General features: G+C 36.3%; 1 protein-coding gene across 3 annotated transcripts; it reads right to left on the minus strand.

Moving 5' to 3' along the window:
• Window positions 1–943: 943 nt before the first annotated feature.
• LOC121857793 lies at window positions 944–17,727 on the minus strand. 3 transcript variants are annotated; one of them, XM_042354010.1, is made up of 12 exons: window positions 17,651–17,727; window positions 14,083–14,289; window positions 13,043–13,135; window positions 11,411–11,509; window positions 10,686–10,832; window positions 10,428–10,524; window positions 10,112–10,273; window positions 9,386–9,495; window positions 9,024–9,122; window positions 6,418–6,552; window positions 5,516–5,623; window positions 944–2,287 (listed from the first exon to the last, which is right to left on the minus strand). In XM_042354010.1, the coding sequence occupies exons 2-12, from the start codon at window positions 14,266–14,268 to the stop codon at window positions 2,024–2,026; spliced, it is 1,500 nt and encodes a 499-aa protein (XP_042209944.1). In that variant the 5' UTR covers window positions 14,269–14,289; window positions 17,651–17,727; the 3' UTR covers window positions 944–2,023. The 3 variants fall into 3 exon arrangements, with proteins under 3 accessions (XP_042209944.1, XP_042209943.1, XP_042209942.1); XM_042354009.1 differs by having other exon boundaries at window positions 17,647–17,703; XM_042354008.1 differs by lacking the exon at window positions 17,651–17,727 and adding an exon at window positions 17,320–17,479.
• Between the last annotated feature and the right edge of the window lie 1,800 nt (window positions 17,728–19,527).

Genomic DNA, 19,527 nt, shown 5'->3' on the forward strand with positions numbered 1-19,527 from the left:
ATGTTGTGTTGGCAATGGTAAGAGAAACAATCGAGACCCTGCAATTGTGTGTAAATGAGGCAGAAAGTCAGATCAGCAACCTGGGACTTGGTCACAATTTTCGTGATGCCATACGGCAGCAGGGTCTACCATTAGACAACACATTATGCTTCCAATATCTTCCCAGGCAGTAGTACCTCCCTGTTTGGTAGCTGCCTACTACCTAGCTTGTTAAGTCACATGTGTAAAGCTTTATTAAATATAATTTTCAACAGAAAAACTAAAGTACTCTGAGTAACGTTACGTTAAAATGATTTATAAAGGGAAGAGAAACTAGAAAAGGTATTAGAGAATTTTAGGTGAAAAGGCTTTAGAGCAGGGGTGGCTAAGACATTGAGTGCGATCTACCAGTAACGCAAAGCAATTTCTGAAAAATCGTGGGATGGGCAGTAGCAGTGTAGCCCATCAACAGGGATCCTACAGGTACAGTACACGTGCAACACCACTATCCGTCCGTTATTAAAAAAAAAAAAAAAATTATATATATATATATATATATATATATATATATATATATATATATATATATATATATATATATATATATATATATATATATATATATATATATATATATATATATATATATATAGTGTAATAATAAATTATTTACATTAATGGTAGCTACATTCATGACACGTTTTGTCCTTGCTTCTAACAGTCATTTAACACGGAAGGATCATTTAAATAATTTGGGAATAATTAATAAATAATGTCACAGAAAATTATACCACTAACATAAAAATCTGCCAAATTTCACCCACTGGGAGCCTGCACACAGCTTTCTGATGCCATGCAGTGCAAATCATCACATCAGTAAAATAAGTTCTCCCCCATGCCAGTCTTAGAATGTATGATTATACATTGAAAATTATATAAGCACTTGCAAAATTTTTTTATGTATTGTATTAATTTAATTTTATTATTAGTTACACTCACTCACTCTCTTTCTCTCTCCATTAAGACTCAAAATCTATTCATTATCTGCTGGAGGTTAGAAAAAATTGGGCTAGTAGATCACGTTTGGATAACCATGGAAAAAGTAGATCCAGTCACATGAAAGTCTGGCCACTCTTGCTTTAGAGGTTCAAAAAATGTGTACAGTACAGTACATCTATTTTGTTTATTTTAAGAGGCAACTGATGGGTTAAAACTGTAGTTGTGGTGCAATTTTCTGGAGTTTAGTTCCAATCATGCATGTCAGGAGTCCTGTGCAGGTTATATATATAAAAATAAGTTAATTCTATTGCAATTTTAAATTTTATTATATATAGAAATAAGTTATATAAGCATTCTGTGATCTAATCTCAAAGTATAATGGACATTAATGATATTCTCAGTAATTACTATAATTACAAATTCTTGGAAGTTTACAGTTTTTTTTTTAAGAATTTAAATGTTTTACACCTTGGAATTAAGGTGGTTATTTTTTTAAACCCAAACTGCTCTGAGAGGTCTATAATTCTGATCTGGTCATTTGGTCCGACCTCAACTGAAATATCTGATTGTGGCAACTTTAATCACTGTCCCCTTTAGTGGCACAAAAATAATCAGCATCCTCATAGAAAATCAAATTTACAAACAATCTGATGGAAATAAAAAGATGCCTACAGCAGTCTTATAATCCCATCATTAATGACCACAGACACGTACAGTAATAATACTGTACAGGCAGTCCCCGGGTTACGTACGAGTTCCATTCCTACGGATGTTCTTAAGATGAAAATGTACTCGAGTCAAACCACATACAGTACCCTTATGTGCATACCTTACTTACAGATGAATGTTTAAAATTACTAAATCCTTATAAACATCTAAAATCACTTAATTTAGGAGAAAATAAGAAATAGAATGACACAATACAGTAAATGAAAGTAAATAAGTCATCAGGTAAATAAAATACTGTAAATTTAAAATTTAACCTCGTTCATATCAGCGAATGTTCGTAAGTTGGACGTACATAACCTGGGGACCTCCTGTATTCTTAAATCTCTGCACCAGACTGAGGTTCTTGTTTAGTGACCACCTGTAAGGTCACATCTTCGACGATGTGGTGCACTGCAGTCTCAGCCTGAGCATGAACTACATGTGTATCTACCTCCCCTTCAAAGGCTCCTTCACCCTCAGTGAACCCTTCCCCCTCTGTGAATGCCCCTGTTTCACCTTCTGTTTCTAAGCCATCAGCTGCCACACATTCTTGGGCATCTGTATCTTCATCACATAAATCTGAGTCTGCCAAAACAGCAACCTGAAATAAGGTGACACAAATTCACAAGCCATCTATTAGTAGTTCTACTAACATAAAAAGATACAGCAGACTATAAATATTGGAGACTAATATGCCAAAAGCATTCATCCAACTGCAAGTAACCTGTCACATAACATTGTTTTTTTTCTTTTCTGATCAGGTATGGTACTCTCTCATTATTAAAGTGACCATATTTCTTGGAGCTAAATGTGGGACATACCAAAAATCATGAGAAAAACCCTACAATAAATACACCAACACCGATTATAGTTATACTTGACCCAAAACTAAAATAACTGTACCTTCTAATGCTCATACTTTTCACTGGATAAGATTTGTTTTAACATCTCTGGAGCTGATCTTAGCATAATGTAGAATTCCAGACAGGTTTGACTGAAGTTAACTTTTGTGACTAGTAAGACTTTGAGGTTTGGGACTTTTAGTTGTGATTTTTCATGTCCACAGTTTGTTCATTTGAGAGAAAATACATTCAGTAGATGAATTTGTTCCAGGGAGACGCAGAATGAACTGAACCAATTTTAACATGTGCCGGTGGGTAACATTTCTGTCCTTAACGTGAGTGAACATTTGTACCCAGCGCTGGTCTGTAGGTAACTTAGCTGCATTACACTCTGACACTTTTTCATCAGAAACAATAACTTGTAACACAGCAAAACTCACCAAATAACTCGTTATCAAACTTTGAATCATTGAATATCTTTTCTGCAACAGTATCCATTATTTTCTCAACGTCTTGCCAATTTTGGTATTTGCTTTAATGAGGCCCACTGCATATGTGCAAAGTGTTGCAAGTGACCCGACCACTAGCTTAAATACTGAATACATGTGTCACAAAAATCTTTCACTAGTTTTCTCCAATGCAGATAGGCAAAAATACATTGTCTTTCTTGGACTGCAGATTTTGCTTCAAATCATTGATTGCGATCATAACTTCAACTGTTGTTGTATCTTTAAGATACAATGGTTGTAAAAAAAAAAAAAAAAAAAAAAATCTTCAGCACAAGACACTGCTTTGACTGAGAAAATGCAACTTTAAGCCAGGAAACATTTCAAGAATTCTCTCCACAGCAGGCATTAGTGCTAACCATCTTGTTTTGCTGTACCCCAGTAGCTATTTATATTCAATTTCCACAAAATCGCAGAAGTCCTTCAAGTCTTCTACTCTAACTGTATACAAGTAGAAATATGAATATTTTAACAACTGTTTCCACATCAATTGGCAAACAGTAGCAGACAGTCTGCACATCATTATATAAAATGTGGGCACAACAACCAATACCAATCAATTCTTTACCTAAGTACGTATTAAGTTTTCTGAAAATTTTATAAACTCCTTTTCTTTGAGCTCCACCAAAATTACAGTTTGTATTATCACCGCAAAAAGCAACTGATTTCTTGCCAAGATCTGTATTCTTTGATAATATCTGTTAAATAGTTCACCATAATATCCGAGGTTTCTCCAGGCAGAGACTGAAAGACAATGAGTTTTACTTGAACACCTTCATAGGGCTGAAAGAAGCGAATCAGTACAGGGAAGATTTTGGTGCTCCCGTGGTTGGTTGCATCAGTTAATATTGCTATACAAAGAGTATCCTTCAACTGTTTATCCAGTTATGATAAGACAAATGATGCAAATACATTTGTAACAATTGTATGCCATTTAGCTCTGGCACATCAAAATTTTGGCTGAAAGCTTTGATTCTCTTCAGTTGTACGGTAGACCCAGAAACAGTCAACAGCAGCCACCTCCAGATCCTTACTGCTAGGGAACACACTTTTAAAAAAGGTAGTGACTGTTTTGCTTGATGAGGCACTGATATCAGCAGCTTTGTGTGTCTGTGAGATCAGATGCTTAGCAATATCATTATCTCCACCATGTACAATGCTAAACTGGTACATTTCATACACTATACAGTACATCACTTTGTCTTTATTTTTGTAAAAAAGGAGTAGGTACAGTATTTTGATTGCAGAGAGGAATTAAAAGTACTATACACTCTGGCTTTTGCATTTTCCCAACCAAAATGAAGAAAAACCGTCCAATACAAAATAACTTTTCAAATTTTTTTGTGCATGTCACGTGTGTAATACTCCAAGTGGCTTCACCAACACTGAGGATTCAGTGAGCAGTTGCAGTCTTCCGCCTGTTTTCGTAAAATTTCTTCTCTTTTTGGTATACATTTTCAATGTTTGTACGTAATATATTGAGAATTAGAATGCAACATATGTACAAAAACCACTGTGACATTGCAATGCACTTTTTATTTTGGCCAAGGTCTTTATAAATGGCAACTAACAGAATTTTACACTCATGTGAATGAAAAATATTAAATTTATCAAGTAACATATGGCATCTATGCACACAGCCAGAACAGGACAGTAAACATATGAAGCTGGAGGGCTAAGTTGCCAAACATTACTTTTTGTGCCACTGCCAACCTCTCTCAAAAACGTTTTGAATTTTTTTGTCAAAATTTAAACTTTCATTAATGAAGCGGGACACTTTGGGACAAATTCTGAAAATGCGGGACGTTATCGGGAAGCTGTCAGAATGCGGGACACTCGTTGAAAAATTGGGACGTCTGGTCACCTTGCTCATTATATTGTCACAGCAAAAGCAAACCTGATTTTGATTAGATTGCCAGAATGTTTTTTTTTTTGCTTGCTCATAGTTTTTGGTGCAAATTTTTTTCAACCTTTGTTTTTCTATAAACCATAAATTGTTGAGGTTCCAACTTCACACTCTTAACTAGGCCTCTTTACAGCGACTCCACTGTCACATTTTTGTAGCAGTTCCAAATTTTTATCTTTGGTGAATGATACAGTAGCTGTTGGCACTTTGCAGGCCATGCATTTTTTAAATAACATGCTGGTCTTTTGGAAGGCATTACTATAAACTGATAGCTAAGGGGTAATATTAAGAAAATATGAGGCCTAGAAAAATGCTTTATCTATGCAGTTATTTGGGTAAACAAAGATGGTGGTGTCAGATGATCGACACACCAGAAAAATGGAGAGGCAAGACAATAATGTACAGTATTTACAGATTTTTTTTCTGGTTTTCAAGGGGAAATTCTGGAATTATGAGAGGATCACCACCCCCCAAGTACAGATGGTTTTATAAAAGGAATATAGTTGAGGGTACATCTGTATTATAATCTCTAAGAGGTATATTAACTCTCCTTTAATATTTATACCATTTCTTACCTGGGCCAATATATCTGCAGGTGCTGCTTCACCATCAACCAATCTTCCCTCTGCTCTTAACCTTTCTTCTGCTCGCATATGGTACCATTCTCGACGGATTTCTTCCTCCTAGTAAGTAAGCACCACATTAGAGCATCACTACTATAATTAGTATTTAATGCAATTATTCTGATAAACCCTAATATTATAGCTATCAAAACCTTACAAATTAAAGTCTTAGAGTGACAGGAAAGTTTTCAGCATCCCAGAATGGGAGAAACAACATGTGAAGTCTCTCCTTCCCCACAAATGTTTGGGGTTCAGAAAAACTAAGGTCATAAATGAGTCAAATCATACATCAGCAAAGTTAACTTTGTTTGGGATATAAGGGGTTAGGTATTGGTTCTTCAAGATCATGTATGAGCCCCACCCACAAAATAGCCGAGCTTGGTTACACATTTTCCCACTAATTTAAATGTGGTGACATGAGACAAGTTTGAGCATGTTCTCCTACCTACTACAGGATTTGCCCAAAAGACAGAAAGTGTTAGTTGCCACACATCACTCGCTACATTTTGACTGTGTTGCCCTACTGTTCACCTAGCTTTCTATCACTGTGTATTTGTGCCTTCTGTGTACTAGTTCTGTATTATGGCTCCCAAGCACTCTGTGATGCCTAAAATAAATGTCTGTTTACCTTATGTGTACAAAAATTTCATAAGTTATCTTGAAAACATATAGTCATGGGTTATGTTGAAAACATAAAAATCTCAAGTTTGGGAGGGCTTAGAGGTTCTGAAAGGAGTGGATTTTAAAGAATAAGGTTAATCTAAATTTTACAATAAGCTGATTTTTTCCTCAGCTCCTACACTGTTAAGCAGAGAAGTATATGAAATTTCTCTGAAGACTTTCCTGGTGCTTACCTTGTTAAATATCTCTTCAATATCAGGTAAGAGCTTTTCACAAGCTGTAGCAACTTCTGACGGCTTGCGTGAATTGCTTCGCCCGACAGATTCTTTATAAAGACGTACTTCTCGGCGTAGATTCTTCATCTTCACCTAGATACATGAAGATTACACTTAATATAATAACCTTATCAATAACAGTATACTGTATGTGTATTTCAAAAAATTATTCTGAATGAGCGATAACAATCATATTTCACTTTCTCTTAAATAACTTTGCTCACAATTTGGTATAAAAACCTCATCAACTTCCCATTCTTATATATTCCTTTATCCTTTATCTTAGTTATGAAAAGGGAGCTACTTTCTCACTCTCAACATATCAGTTACTGTACAATCTGACCATATACCTTAATAAGTAAGCTAAAAAAATTGCAATACTAACACCTATGACTAACAGTCTAACAAAGCAATATGGGGAGATGTGTTCGGTGATAGGTCGTTGAACAAATTAATTAACTCAATTTTGAGCGCAACGCAATAATTATGAGGTCCACACTGTTCAATTAAGTCTGCCATTGATAGAAATAGAAGAAAATGGTTGCCGGTTAGCTGAGAGGGAAGCCGGGAGCTCTGTTTACACAGGCGCCGACCGTGTGAAATGATTTTTGAGGCAAGAAATTAATATTCTCAAGTAGTCATTGTAATTTTTGAGTGCCTGAATATTGAACACATTATGTGCACCAAAAGTGGATGGATGCTCAGAGGGAAATGTATGGTGGTGAGCCCAGGGAATTGCAAAAACTTAGGGACACCAGGTGGGCATGTTGTTACTTGGCTTGCAGGAATCTAATGGATAGATTACCTGCTATATTACGTGTTCTGCATGAGATAGACCTTGAAAACAGTGGAGACATCTGTAGAAGCTCAAGGTTTCCTTACACAAATAGACCTCACATTTATTGGTCTTCTTGCAACTTTTCAATAACTCCTTGGGGATACTAAGTTGCTATCCAACATGCTACAATCACCTTCGCTTGACCTAACTAGGACCGTGGATATGGTCGAAGCACTTCAGGATACAATTCAGATGTACAGGAACGAGTCATTTGAGGAGCTATGGAAAGGCATTGTAGACACTGCTAATCAGTGCAATGTTGCAGTTGAAAATGCTGAGAAGAGGTCACAAAAAGTCAACTGCAGACTGGGTGGGTCTATTATAACATCCACAATAGGTGTAATGTTGGTGGCAAAGACAGCTTCAGGAGGAGAATATTTTACCCCATCGTGGACACCACTGTTTGTGAGTTGCAGAGACCCTTCTCTAAACCAAATTGTGACATCATGAAAGGAATACATGCCCCGGATCCAAAGAGCAAGAGTTTTTTGGAGGAGGAAGCTGTATTTTGCTTAGCAGAGATCTATGAGTGTGATGTTGAAGATCTCAGCCATGAGCTGCACCAAGCAAAGAAGATTTTGGAAAGGAAAGCTCAAAGTGGAATGCAGAAGCTGTCCAGTGTATTAGAGCTGACGGTGTTCCTAGAGCCCTACAAAGAGGTCTTTAATGAACTGTTCCGTCTGTGCAGGATTGCCTTGGCCCTCCCAGTAATCAGCGCTGCCTGTGAGTGCAGCTTCTCAGCTCTTTAACTCATAGAGAGCCATTTGTGCACAACTATGGCAGCCAGCAGACTAAGTAACCTGTGTGTTCTCAGCATTGAGGCTAGAAGAGCAAAGTCATTAGACATGGACGAGTTCTTTAAAATGTTCGCCATCCAGCACGAGTACAGGCGAATTTAGCTGTTCTAAAGGTGTATATAGCTTCGCAATATAAGGGTTGTGACTTTGAACTTTATGTGAATTTTATGTTCTTTTTTGTGCTCATGTATTACAGTGTGATTCTGAACAATGTTCATGATATTATTGAAATTTCATTTATATTATATTCAATAAATGGAGTTAAGTGGATTATTACCTTATCACGTATCCTTATTACTCTAAGATGATTATTAGGTTACTGTGGTGTAACCTCATTTGGACATCACTGGTTGGGAATAGCTAAAATGCAACTTGAGTTATTTTTATTCTTCAACAGGTTTAAGTTGGTACTATTCTTGAAATGTTACTTAACAGTTATAGTAGACACTTTGAAAGTGAAATTAGCGTTGTATGCTCATTTTCTTAATATATCATCTTGGCCTTGAGTTCAAACATGGAAATAGATAATGTCATGAGTTTTGAAATTGATGTATGAATTATTTCAATAGGAAGATGTACAAACCTAACTTGAGGCATTAAATTCATTGAACCACTGTATTAATGCATTTCCATCATCTGGCATTCATTTGAAATTTTATATACCCCTCCACACACACACACACACACACCAGGCCTGTGCCCCACCTTGGCTACCCCATCCAAAATGTCCTGGACATGTCACTGATATCACACCCCCCAAACTAGTTTACTCTTACAAACATCAAATAAAAATTTATATTGTACTGTATCAGGAGAGTATTTACTGCAACACTACACATTAAATCTAGATTTTTACTGATTGCTAACTAGTAAACCATACATTGGTAATTATAGTACAATACAGTATACAGTGTGTGCACTTCACCAACCTGACACTGTCGCCAACTCTTTTGAATACCCCTACTCTGTAGTCTGCGAGCCACCCGCTTGCACAGTGCCATTGATCGGATAAAGTATGAAGGAGGCACCTGATAATAGAATTAAACAGTTAAAAGAAAGACAACAAAAGTATATTTTTCTCATGAAATAACAGTTGACTGGGGAATACTTTTCTGTAAACAAACCAAAGGCTGTTGTTATGAAATATACAGTACAGTACACGATAAATCATCCTCTTCATGTCATTTATTTTTATACATAGTTATTCCCTGTCCAATCATGAAATACTACTGGAAAAAACCTAGCTTGTAACCAAGTGACAATTTTCTTTGGTAACTCTTAAGGGACTTACCTGTGTAAGAGTTTCCCGCCAAACTTTAAGAAGTGCCTCAGTATCTCTTACTGACCATATCTTGCGAGATGTGCAAGTACAAATGTCGAGATCATCATCATGGAAGTGTCCTAAAAGTAGTTGCAAAGGTATTAAACTTTAAGTTCTTCCTACCGTCCAAAGGCAAAATCTCTGATGCATTACATTACCAGTACAGTATTTAAACAGACACCACCACAATCATTATCCTTGTTCCTTCATTAATAATACAGTATGTATATGTAAAGTATGTATAGAACTTTAAATTATTACATAATTTGCAACAGAGATAATATACAGTACCGTATAGATACACATCAATGAAGAGGAGAGAATAGTAAACCTGGAGACTGCAGGTAATCACACAAACTTCTATGCAAATGCATACACATGCACACATAATGCCACACAAAATATACCTGTACAGACACAAGATTAATACCAAATTCTTTTAGATATAAAAACTGTATTATTGTTATCCGAATGAATAATAATTCATATGAAAAAAAATATTTCATCTGATTATTGTTTCTTATTTCTCAATCTTTATCTAATTTTCCAAACAACTGAAACTTCTAACAGTTATATAAGTGCTGTAAATCTTTCAGAAAAAAAAAAGAATATCAGGGAAACTGTAATGATCTTATTCTTAATCTCAAATTTCTCCATAGAAAACTAAAATTATCTACTTCCATAATAAATGCATACCAGGTGATCCCAGTCTTCTTATTTTGTTAATTGGCTCTGAGCGGTCGTGACCACCATCCGACCCATCAGTGCGCTGCTCATAACAAACTATGTTATTACTAAGGTGCATGGCTCGTTTCCTAAGAGCTGATCGTGCTCTGCGTCGTCTCCTGAGTCCTGTGCCTAAAAAATTTAATTAATAGTGAAACAGATGCAGGTTGTATAAATAAATGTATAAAGAGTTAAGAGATTGGAAGAGCAAATCTGCTATACCAAATGAATCATCAACAACAACATTTTACAGCCATTTTCTTCAAGAGCTGCACTGCTAACACACCTGGTGGTGGTGGAGGTTGTGACCTTGGGAGGATGACAGGTTTACGTTCCACAACTTCCCATTTATCACGATTCTCATCAGAGTCACCTAAATCAACCTGCGTTAAAAAGATACATAATTTAAAGACACGTTCTCTGTGGAAAAACAAACAAATAAAGAGGGGGAGAACACTTCCTTCCTACAGAAGAGGCTATAGGACAATAATATCAGAGTTAATCAACATCAGGGTTATATACAGTAACTTCTCATTTTTTATACCTGCTGTGTGTAACGATGGTCTTTAACACGTCGACCCTTGACTGTAGTCGTGGCAGTCGAATCCACTCCATTCCCTGTAGGTACACCGCCGGCTGTGGAGACTCCACCCACTGATGGTTTTTCATTTTCTATTTCTGGTGCCATGTCCTGAAGGATAAATAACATGTAAACAGTAAAGCTCACAAAGTTATCACTGTATAAGTGCAGGCAAGGCTTCCTGTTTCTACTCAATTTCCTCATTATGTTCTTAAGTAGATCATCTATATTTGAATCTTGCAACGCAATACAATATTATTTCACTTGGTCTGAAACAAATTTTAGTCTTCCTATTATTTACCCACACAAGCACAAACATTTTCTTACATAATCAAAACTTGTATTCTTTTGAGTAGTGATAATAAAAATAGTTAAAGCTTGGTCCAATTCTTCGTCACTTAGGTTTTATAACTACAACACAATTGTTACCTTTAACTTCAATCTTTTGATTTTGTTATATTTAACAGGAGCAAATCATAATGGTGGCTCCAGAAGACAGATCATGGGGTAGAGGGACGAAGAAAAAATACAGACAAAGAAGGATAGAATATAAAGTGCAGAAGAGACACACTAAGATGGCAGACAGATGTTGGGAGCATTTTCAAATAAATTACAGCAGAATAAGGAAGTAAACTTCTTTCTAATTTTAATTCTACTATGACTTACAACATTTTTAAAACAAAACTTACATCAATATCACTATCATCAGCATTATCCTCAAGACCTTTTATTCTCAGGTACCGAGCACCCCGAATGAATGCTTGGAGACGCTCCTGGTTGACACACACCTGGCCAGAGAGCATTCATTTAAGATATCAAAAATTGATTATGCAAATGAAAGCTCAGGACAGTGAAAAAAGAACAAAAATTTTGACTCATAAAACAACCTAATTCTTAATAGAATTACTGCCCCAAGCTGGCCAAATAGAATTTTAATAATTTTACTTGAGGGAGGAATGTCATTGAAAATTAGCCAAGTTCTACTTTTCTGGGGATGTAGCTAACCCACAGAAGCATGGAAAATTTGTCTATAACCAATGATAATGATGACTACCTTGTCTGATCACTATGAGAGATATCTAAATTTATGGAAATAAAATATTCACATCCACCACAAATGGCGATGCAAACTTCAATGATCGATAGTATCTAGTAACATTAAAACTTTTATTATGCCATTTTGTTCAAGCAACTGGTAAAAATATGATTATAGTTTCTCAAATTACTAAGCAACTGGTAAGAGGTTCTGTAATAGTGAAAGCCAGCCCATTCTTTATCGGTGTATGGCTTGCCTTGGGAGAGGAAAGGTGTATCATCTCAGCTTCAACATTTTCTCCATACAAATTTTTAAGGAAATATTTCAAATAAAAATATTAATAATAATACTGTAATAATAAAAATAGTAATACAATTATAAAACTTTATATTTCTTGACACAGTTGCAACGTCATCAATTAAACTCTGGAAACTACCACTTACACAAAACCTCAAAGCTATTAACACAGACATACCGGTACACATTGGGAGTCTTGGGACTGCACGAGACCTCCATGTCACTCGACCAAAATCTAGCCAGAGTATATCCCTACGTGAAAACCTGTAATACCGTAGCAATAGGTGGTCACCAATTTGCATAGGGTCCAGAAGATCCCTAAACACCCTTTCCCTCTGAAGTGCATGATCATGAGCTAAAGCAATCATTAGTTCTATCTTCATAGCTTCACTCTCACTAGTGACACTTGAAGCATGTCTGGCAGCTGTGTGTGTTTGGATGCAGGTTGTATAGTAGAGAAAATGGAGTTACATGACCTTATTTCCACCTTGCGGAAACTTACGAGGACTCGGGGACTAGAGTAACTTTTGTTGTACAATACAATAAGTTCGTTAATGGGTGTCGTAAACTGTTAGTGAATCACCCTTTCAGGCTTAAGGTTGATCAGAGGGACTTAATGTGACCGTAAGTAGTTAGTGAATCTGGCCCCAGGTCTGCAAGATAGTAAACATATCAGCCTAGCTAAGAAGGGTGATAACTACAGAAGGAAAGCACTTTCCTTAATATATCGTCCCTATATCTTTTAATACTTGTACAGTACTTCTGATCAGTCAGATACTAAGATGTGTCCTAACCTACAGTATTTATACAATATCATACACTACACGAAAATCTAGGCATGACTTTCAATGTAGTGCATTTTTGTACACATCAGTATGATAACAGGTTTACATAATATTTTCTGATTATTATATCACAAAATATTTCAAATGGCAACCTTTTTTAATCATGGATATTCAGTAAAAGACATATCTGCTATCATCCATACTTGGCCTGAGTACATGAAGTCCACCATAGCTTTCAGTTCGGGATATCGAATCTCCATGGGCAACAGCACAATAGGGTGTTTCGATGGATTGTCCTGGAATTCAGAGAAATTTGTAAATATAGTACATACATATTCCTAAGATCAGACTGAAAATCAAAATTTCTTAATTTCCTAGACAGTGAACAAATCTCAGTACACCAACAGGAAAACACTGACACTCAATGTTCTGCTTTTATTTTGTAATGTCAAATTTAATTAATATTTAACAAATTTATAGGGAAACATCAGTACAGGTAATTTCCATACTAAAATAGCCCAAATTGTCTCCAATATTTCAATAAAGTATTCACAATTTAATCTACGATAGATAGATATTGAGCACTGAAAAAACAATATGTACAGCACACTGCATTATCATGATATCTTTGCTATTTAAACTTTACAATATTATATTGCATTGTACATGATAGTATACTAATCAAAAAGTAATTTGCCAACATCTTTGGTACCATTTAATGGAATAACACAAAGTATAATAAATTAAGATTAAAATCACAGACTAATTCTGTAATTATGGGGGATAAAATAACAAAAGATAAACTTACAGATTTATGGATAATACAGTATTATGCCTCATGGTTTATTTGGTACTCACAGATGGGGACTGACCCAACCAGGGTGGACTAAAAAGTTTTTTGGGGGGAAGTTCCAGAGTTAGATTGCACGCAGGGTTGTTTGTGTTTTTATCGACTACACTGTAAAACTAACCTAACCTCCTTGAGTCAGAAGTAACCTAACATGAATCAAGGAAAGGGAGGGACACTAACTTGTGCATTGTGTGTGAACCAGGTGACCCGGCTCAATAGCCCTCGAGCTATTTTACAGTTTGACCCAGCTCAACGACCACTTCCTTTACTATACCAATCAGTCTTTAAATATTGTACAGTACTGAAGTTAATTCTATAAACAGGGGAAGTCATTATGATGAGCATGAATAAATTTTCTAATACAGGGTACATTACCATAATAACAATACATACCCTTAAGAAGTCTCTGAAATAAGACGAACATGCTGCCAGAACAAGCTGATGGGCCCGAACTTTGTTGCCATCACCACAAACAACTGTTACATCAACCAGGTCACCTTCCCGCCGCAGTCCACTTAGTGTGTTCACTAGAGACCCATGGTAGTTGTTCCAAAGAATGCAGTATTGACTTCCATCCATCTTGCATTACATATACCGTACCTGTAAAACAGTTTCACAGAGCTTAATATTATTGACACTGCCATACATGTAATAAAGCCACTGACTAAAATAGTGATGTGTTCAATCCATGCATCATATACTGTGGAGGTGAAAGTAAGCATATGTAACAGCCCATTGGGGGCAGTGAGGATACAACACATGGTAGACTAAACCTTTTTCAGTACATAATAAGGCAATGTGGACGGCACTACACTAGACTACTTTCACTTCCCAAATGTAACGTTAGGTACCCATTCTCACCTGAGTGGACTGGATATGCCCCTGGCCTGAATTAATATAAACACTGCACACTATATACTCTATCCACTTAGCTGCCAACCCAGTATTACTGTGCATACTGTACTGGGATGATGATAATTACTGTACAGTGCTGCATCAGCATCAACAGACATTTGACATTAAGTACTAAATGTTTTACAACTACGTACAGTAATTTTGATAACTGGTTGATGAAATACTCTTCTAATATTGATAGAGAACGCTACACACATGTTATTCGGATCATTGTGAGAAAGAGAATCTTGCTAATAAACAAGTAGAATTTATAGAGATTAGTGTTGCATGTACACACAGTAAAAGAAGTACCGCACGGATTATGTGCAAAACAATATGCCATCACGGAGGAGGGGAAGTGGAATATTCATGTTTGTCCTGTATTGTGGTGGTAGTCCTGCCTTCCTTGCCTGAGGGTGTCCTCACATATCTGCTGCTAACGACATATCCTGCCGTATATATAGATGATGGTATAACTGAATATGAACACATTGGGTGGTGTATGGATCATTACGGAAGTCAGCAGATCCCTCTTTATACTTTATTTTCTATGTGTGTATACCTGCAATACTTTAGATCAGTGGTCCCCCAACCTGTAGTTCGCAGGTGTCGGAACCATATCATGGAACCCGCAAAGGTCTACAGTAAACCCTTCATAACTAGGCATTTGATAACTCGGAATTTCAAATCACTCAGCATGGATATGGTCTTCTAATGTATTATAGTATAACTCGGAAAATGCAGAGAAATAAAATATCTGAGAAAATCTTGGCATATCTGGCCACCTGCATCACCTACCATACCTCTGTGTCACCTACTATGAAGCTTCATTCTTCGCCTGCAGTGCTGGGAAGTGTACTATTTTACATTTAGTAATTACATGTACACATATATGGGGAGATAATTTTTTATTGTTGTATTTTTGTAGGAGGGGGGAAAGTGCCTCGATAAGTCGGAACTTGGGATAACTCAGCAAGGCCAGAGCCCCATATGTGGAGTTATCGAGGGTTTACTGTATTAGAAAATTGTGAATTATGTGGGATTCTTTGTAAGAGTGAAATTAATGAAAATATATACTAACTTGATACAATTGTCGTGTACAGGAAGTGTGTATTTACCCCAAACCGGGCCCAGAGAGAGAGAGCCAACCTTATCACTGGGGTAAATACACATATCCAATCCAAGAGTAAATGTAAAAAGTATGTAACTGGTAACAGTTAGATGTGTAAAACTGTAAATAACTGTACAGTATATATGAGATTTTTGTTTCTTGACTGTAGATCCAAAGTTTTGGTGCCCTCCGCTATATTTACAATGATCAATGTGGCCCAGAGTCTACAAAAGATTGAGGACCACTGCTTTAGACAACCAACTCATGAGAAGGAGTTTAACTAATAGTTGAACATAATACATGGGAAGTTGAAAATCCTACCTACTTATTATTTTCGGGGATACTAAAACAAATGGTAATATGAGAACAGCACTACTAACAGAAGGAGTTGTTCAATCTCATTCATTTTTTCCACAGATGTTCTTATCATTACAGTAAATATTTCAAGAGGCGGCATTTACTAAAACAAAATAGAACCTGACCTAACCAACCAAAGAAACATACCTAACTTTCTGTCTGCCTCTTCCCCCAAGACCCCCTGCCATATTCAACAGAAAGTACTTATTTACATAATAAGTATCTGGCAACAAGGAAAGCAACTTTGTTGAAGCGTCATGGTGTAATCTTACATATTTTGTGGACATGAACGTACACTCAGACCAGTCACAGAGCGAGTCGCCTGTAAACGGAGAAGACAACAACATGTGCTGACTCGGCAGAATTTTCGAAGGAATATTTAGGCTACATAATTTTCTCCACGTACAAAGCACATAAGCATCATTTTAGTGCTATATGATCAGTTTTTTGTTGTGTTTTACCCGGCAATTTCCCCCATCCTTCATGCCCTGCCCAGTACAGGTGATTTAAGATTGTTGATTGAGAGAAAAAAGTAAACATTTGTTAAATAACTGTAGCTCCTTTTTGTTATGAGAAAAGTTTGTTCTTTTTATATTTAGGTGTTTTATTGAAATCTGACCTTCTAACAACAACAAATAAAACAGAAAGTTGTAGCCTCTTTTAAAATACTGACTAGAATAATATGTGAAAAAAAAATTAAAGAAATCAAATAACTTCTGGTGGTAGAGCTGTTCTCAAAAATTACCAAACAGAATTGTATCCATCTTTCCTTACTCTCCCACCAAACACATCAACATATTCCTGCTAAAAACTAATCTAAAATGTAAACCAACACAACCACAGCTCAGAATATTGTTCTGGGTCAATTACTAGGCCACATTTCTTCTTTACATGGGTACATTTCGTGTACGTAATTGGATTCTACCTAACCTAACCTAACCTGAACGGTAAAGATCGGTCACAGCACTGCTTCTCAACTAGAAATCTTATAATTCACTGGATGACCGAAACGATAATAATACCAGGATATTTTCTGGTTATATTTCGTCCAAAGTAAACATGAACTTAATGCGATAATACGGTAGGTCATTTGATTCCAGAGTCGAGTGGTGGATTAAAAGTTTTGTCCAGTGTTAAGCAATATGCTATTTCCCTCCCAAACAATTATCTTTGGATATCTAAAAGGAAAAAAATATTTGAGTCTGAATATTTGAAAAGCGGCGGGAAATATGCACACCAAAACGTCATCACTCCCAAGTTACACATACCACTTATAAAACCAAACACAGCTGCGATGATAATATATCGTTAGTAACTAAAATCAATGGTAACCAGCGATAATTATTATTATCATACTATAATTATGTCAAGTGTTCGTTTCCGTGAATGGACTAGTGGCATCGTTTTAAGAAAAGCTTTTACTCAGCAGTGATAGAGACGCCATTTTACGTTGGCAGTTAGTGTCGCTACGTGTCGTACATATATCACATTACACAGCATTTACATACACAAGGAGGGAATGTATTATATCTGACCAAAGTAATAATACAAAAGAAAACAGTGGTGGTCGTGTATATCCTTTGAATCGTACTTACGGACCTTGTGAAGGGACAGAGGATTGGATCCACTTGGTAGCGAGTCACATATTCTTGGAACATAACATAAGGATCTATGATATAAATTAATCGATATTTTTGTTTTAAATTTTCATGTTTTTATATGTAAATAATATAAGACCAAATAATCATAAACAAAAAACTCTGTAAATAACATAAATATTATCTCAAGCATGCAAAAAAGTTATATATATATTTTTAAAAGCATGAAACTTGTTCTTGTTGTGTTAAAGCCCCCCAAAAGAAATCACATTAAAGATTCAATAACAACTACTATCTGCATTTGTATATTTCAATAATGTGTATGTAGTATGGACAAATGACACATTTTGCCCGAGTAGATCCAAATTATGCATTTAGTATGTAATATTTTCCTCTTGTAGGTGGAAATCGGCCCGCGTACTGTGGTCACTGACATGCAGTACTTTACCATGAATTTAATTGAGAATCTCATATTCATAACAAAACGTGCTCCTCAATTTTCAGACTACAATTTACTTATTTTTACCCCTTTAACTCTTGCATTTCATATTTTAATATTTTTTTTCCAAAATTTGTAGGTGCTATATTTTCTTCTTTGGTAATCTCGAGTCCCTACTTATCTTTCTCAAAACATTTCTAAACCTAAGTGATCCTTTACTTCAGTACTTATACCAACCACCTACATTTCCATAATTGAATTTTCTTTCACCTATTGCACGTCTTAAACAAATAATTTTTTTACATGCTTTTTAATTTTATTTTGCAAATTGAAACAAATTACAGAATATATTCAGTAAAATCGCCATTTAAGTTCACATCGGTTCAGCATGTACTGTAAAATTACAGTCAGGGGCTAAATTTCGAGTTCGCCGCGAGGCAGTAGTGATGAAAAAAAATATTGTACTTGCACTTGTCCCTGGCGGTGAAGTCATGCAACGGAGAGGAGACTATTGGACGCCCCGACACTAGCGTCATCTATTGGACAAGCCAGATATCTATAGCATGCTTGAGAAAACTTGTTTTATCGGTAACTTTAATATTTTACCCTGCTTTGACTTTCTCTACCATCGGTAATCATTGGATTACTTATTTTGTATATTTATCTTTTTACCACTTCACAGCTTATTAGCCATTCGGGCACTCTGTTCTTTGTTAGTTTTGTTATGAGCTTCGTTGTCCAATGTTAGTACAGTAGGAAACTGTATAGTACAGCGGTACTGTACCTGGTTGAAACCTTTGATGTTTGGTAGAGTCACACTGGATAACATCCGTCTCGTGTGTGTCCAGTCCAAGTAGGACTCGAACCAATTGTATAGTAGTGACAGATACATGCATTACCACTGTGCCACCAACACCCTTCAAATTATTTATGATTACAATCCTCACACAAAGAAGGTATATTAAAAAAGTGTAAATAAAGTTTTTATTTAACTGTACAAAAACAAATAATACAACAACAAAAAGGCATTATCAGGAAGTTTAATTAGTAGGGATAGGGTGACCACTTGCAAGAGGTGGCAACCTTTGGCCTGCTGCAGCCCAATTACTTTTGCCTTTATCCTCTTCGCCACTGATCGGCTTGTTAGCCGGTAAGGCGGTCGGTCACGTCTCTGTTATGCACTGTTGGCAAATACTGGGCCTGCACTGACTCCTGAATGTATCTGAACCTGCTCCAGTGTTGGTCAAGTCTGGTCATGAAAGGGCTCGCATTTGGTGCTGCCACGAAACTCCCTAGCAGGTTTTTCCACGAGTTCACAATTATCACTCCGAAAAAGTTTGCCCACACAGTTTTTCTGGACTTGTGTCTTCGTCAACCTTGAGCTGTGACCCCTTGTGGGGCGAGCGTCCTCCAGCTCCAGGTATGGACACTGAACTGAG

This window comes from Homarus americanus, unplaced genomic scaffold (genome assembly GCF_018991925.1).
Source record: "Homarus americanus isolate GMGI-L3 unplaced genomic scaffold, GMGI_Hamer_2.0 scaffold16712, whole genome shotgun sequence".
Lineage (NCBI taxonomy): Eukaryota > Metazoa > Arthropoda > Malacostraca > Decapoda > Nephropidae > Homarus > Homarus americanus.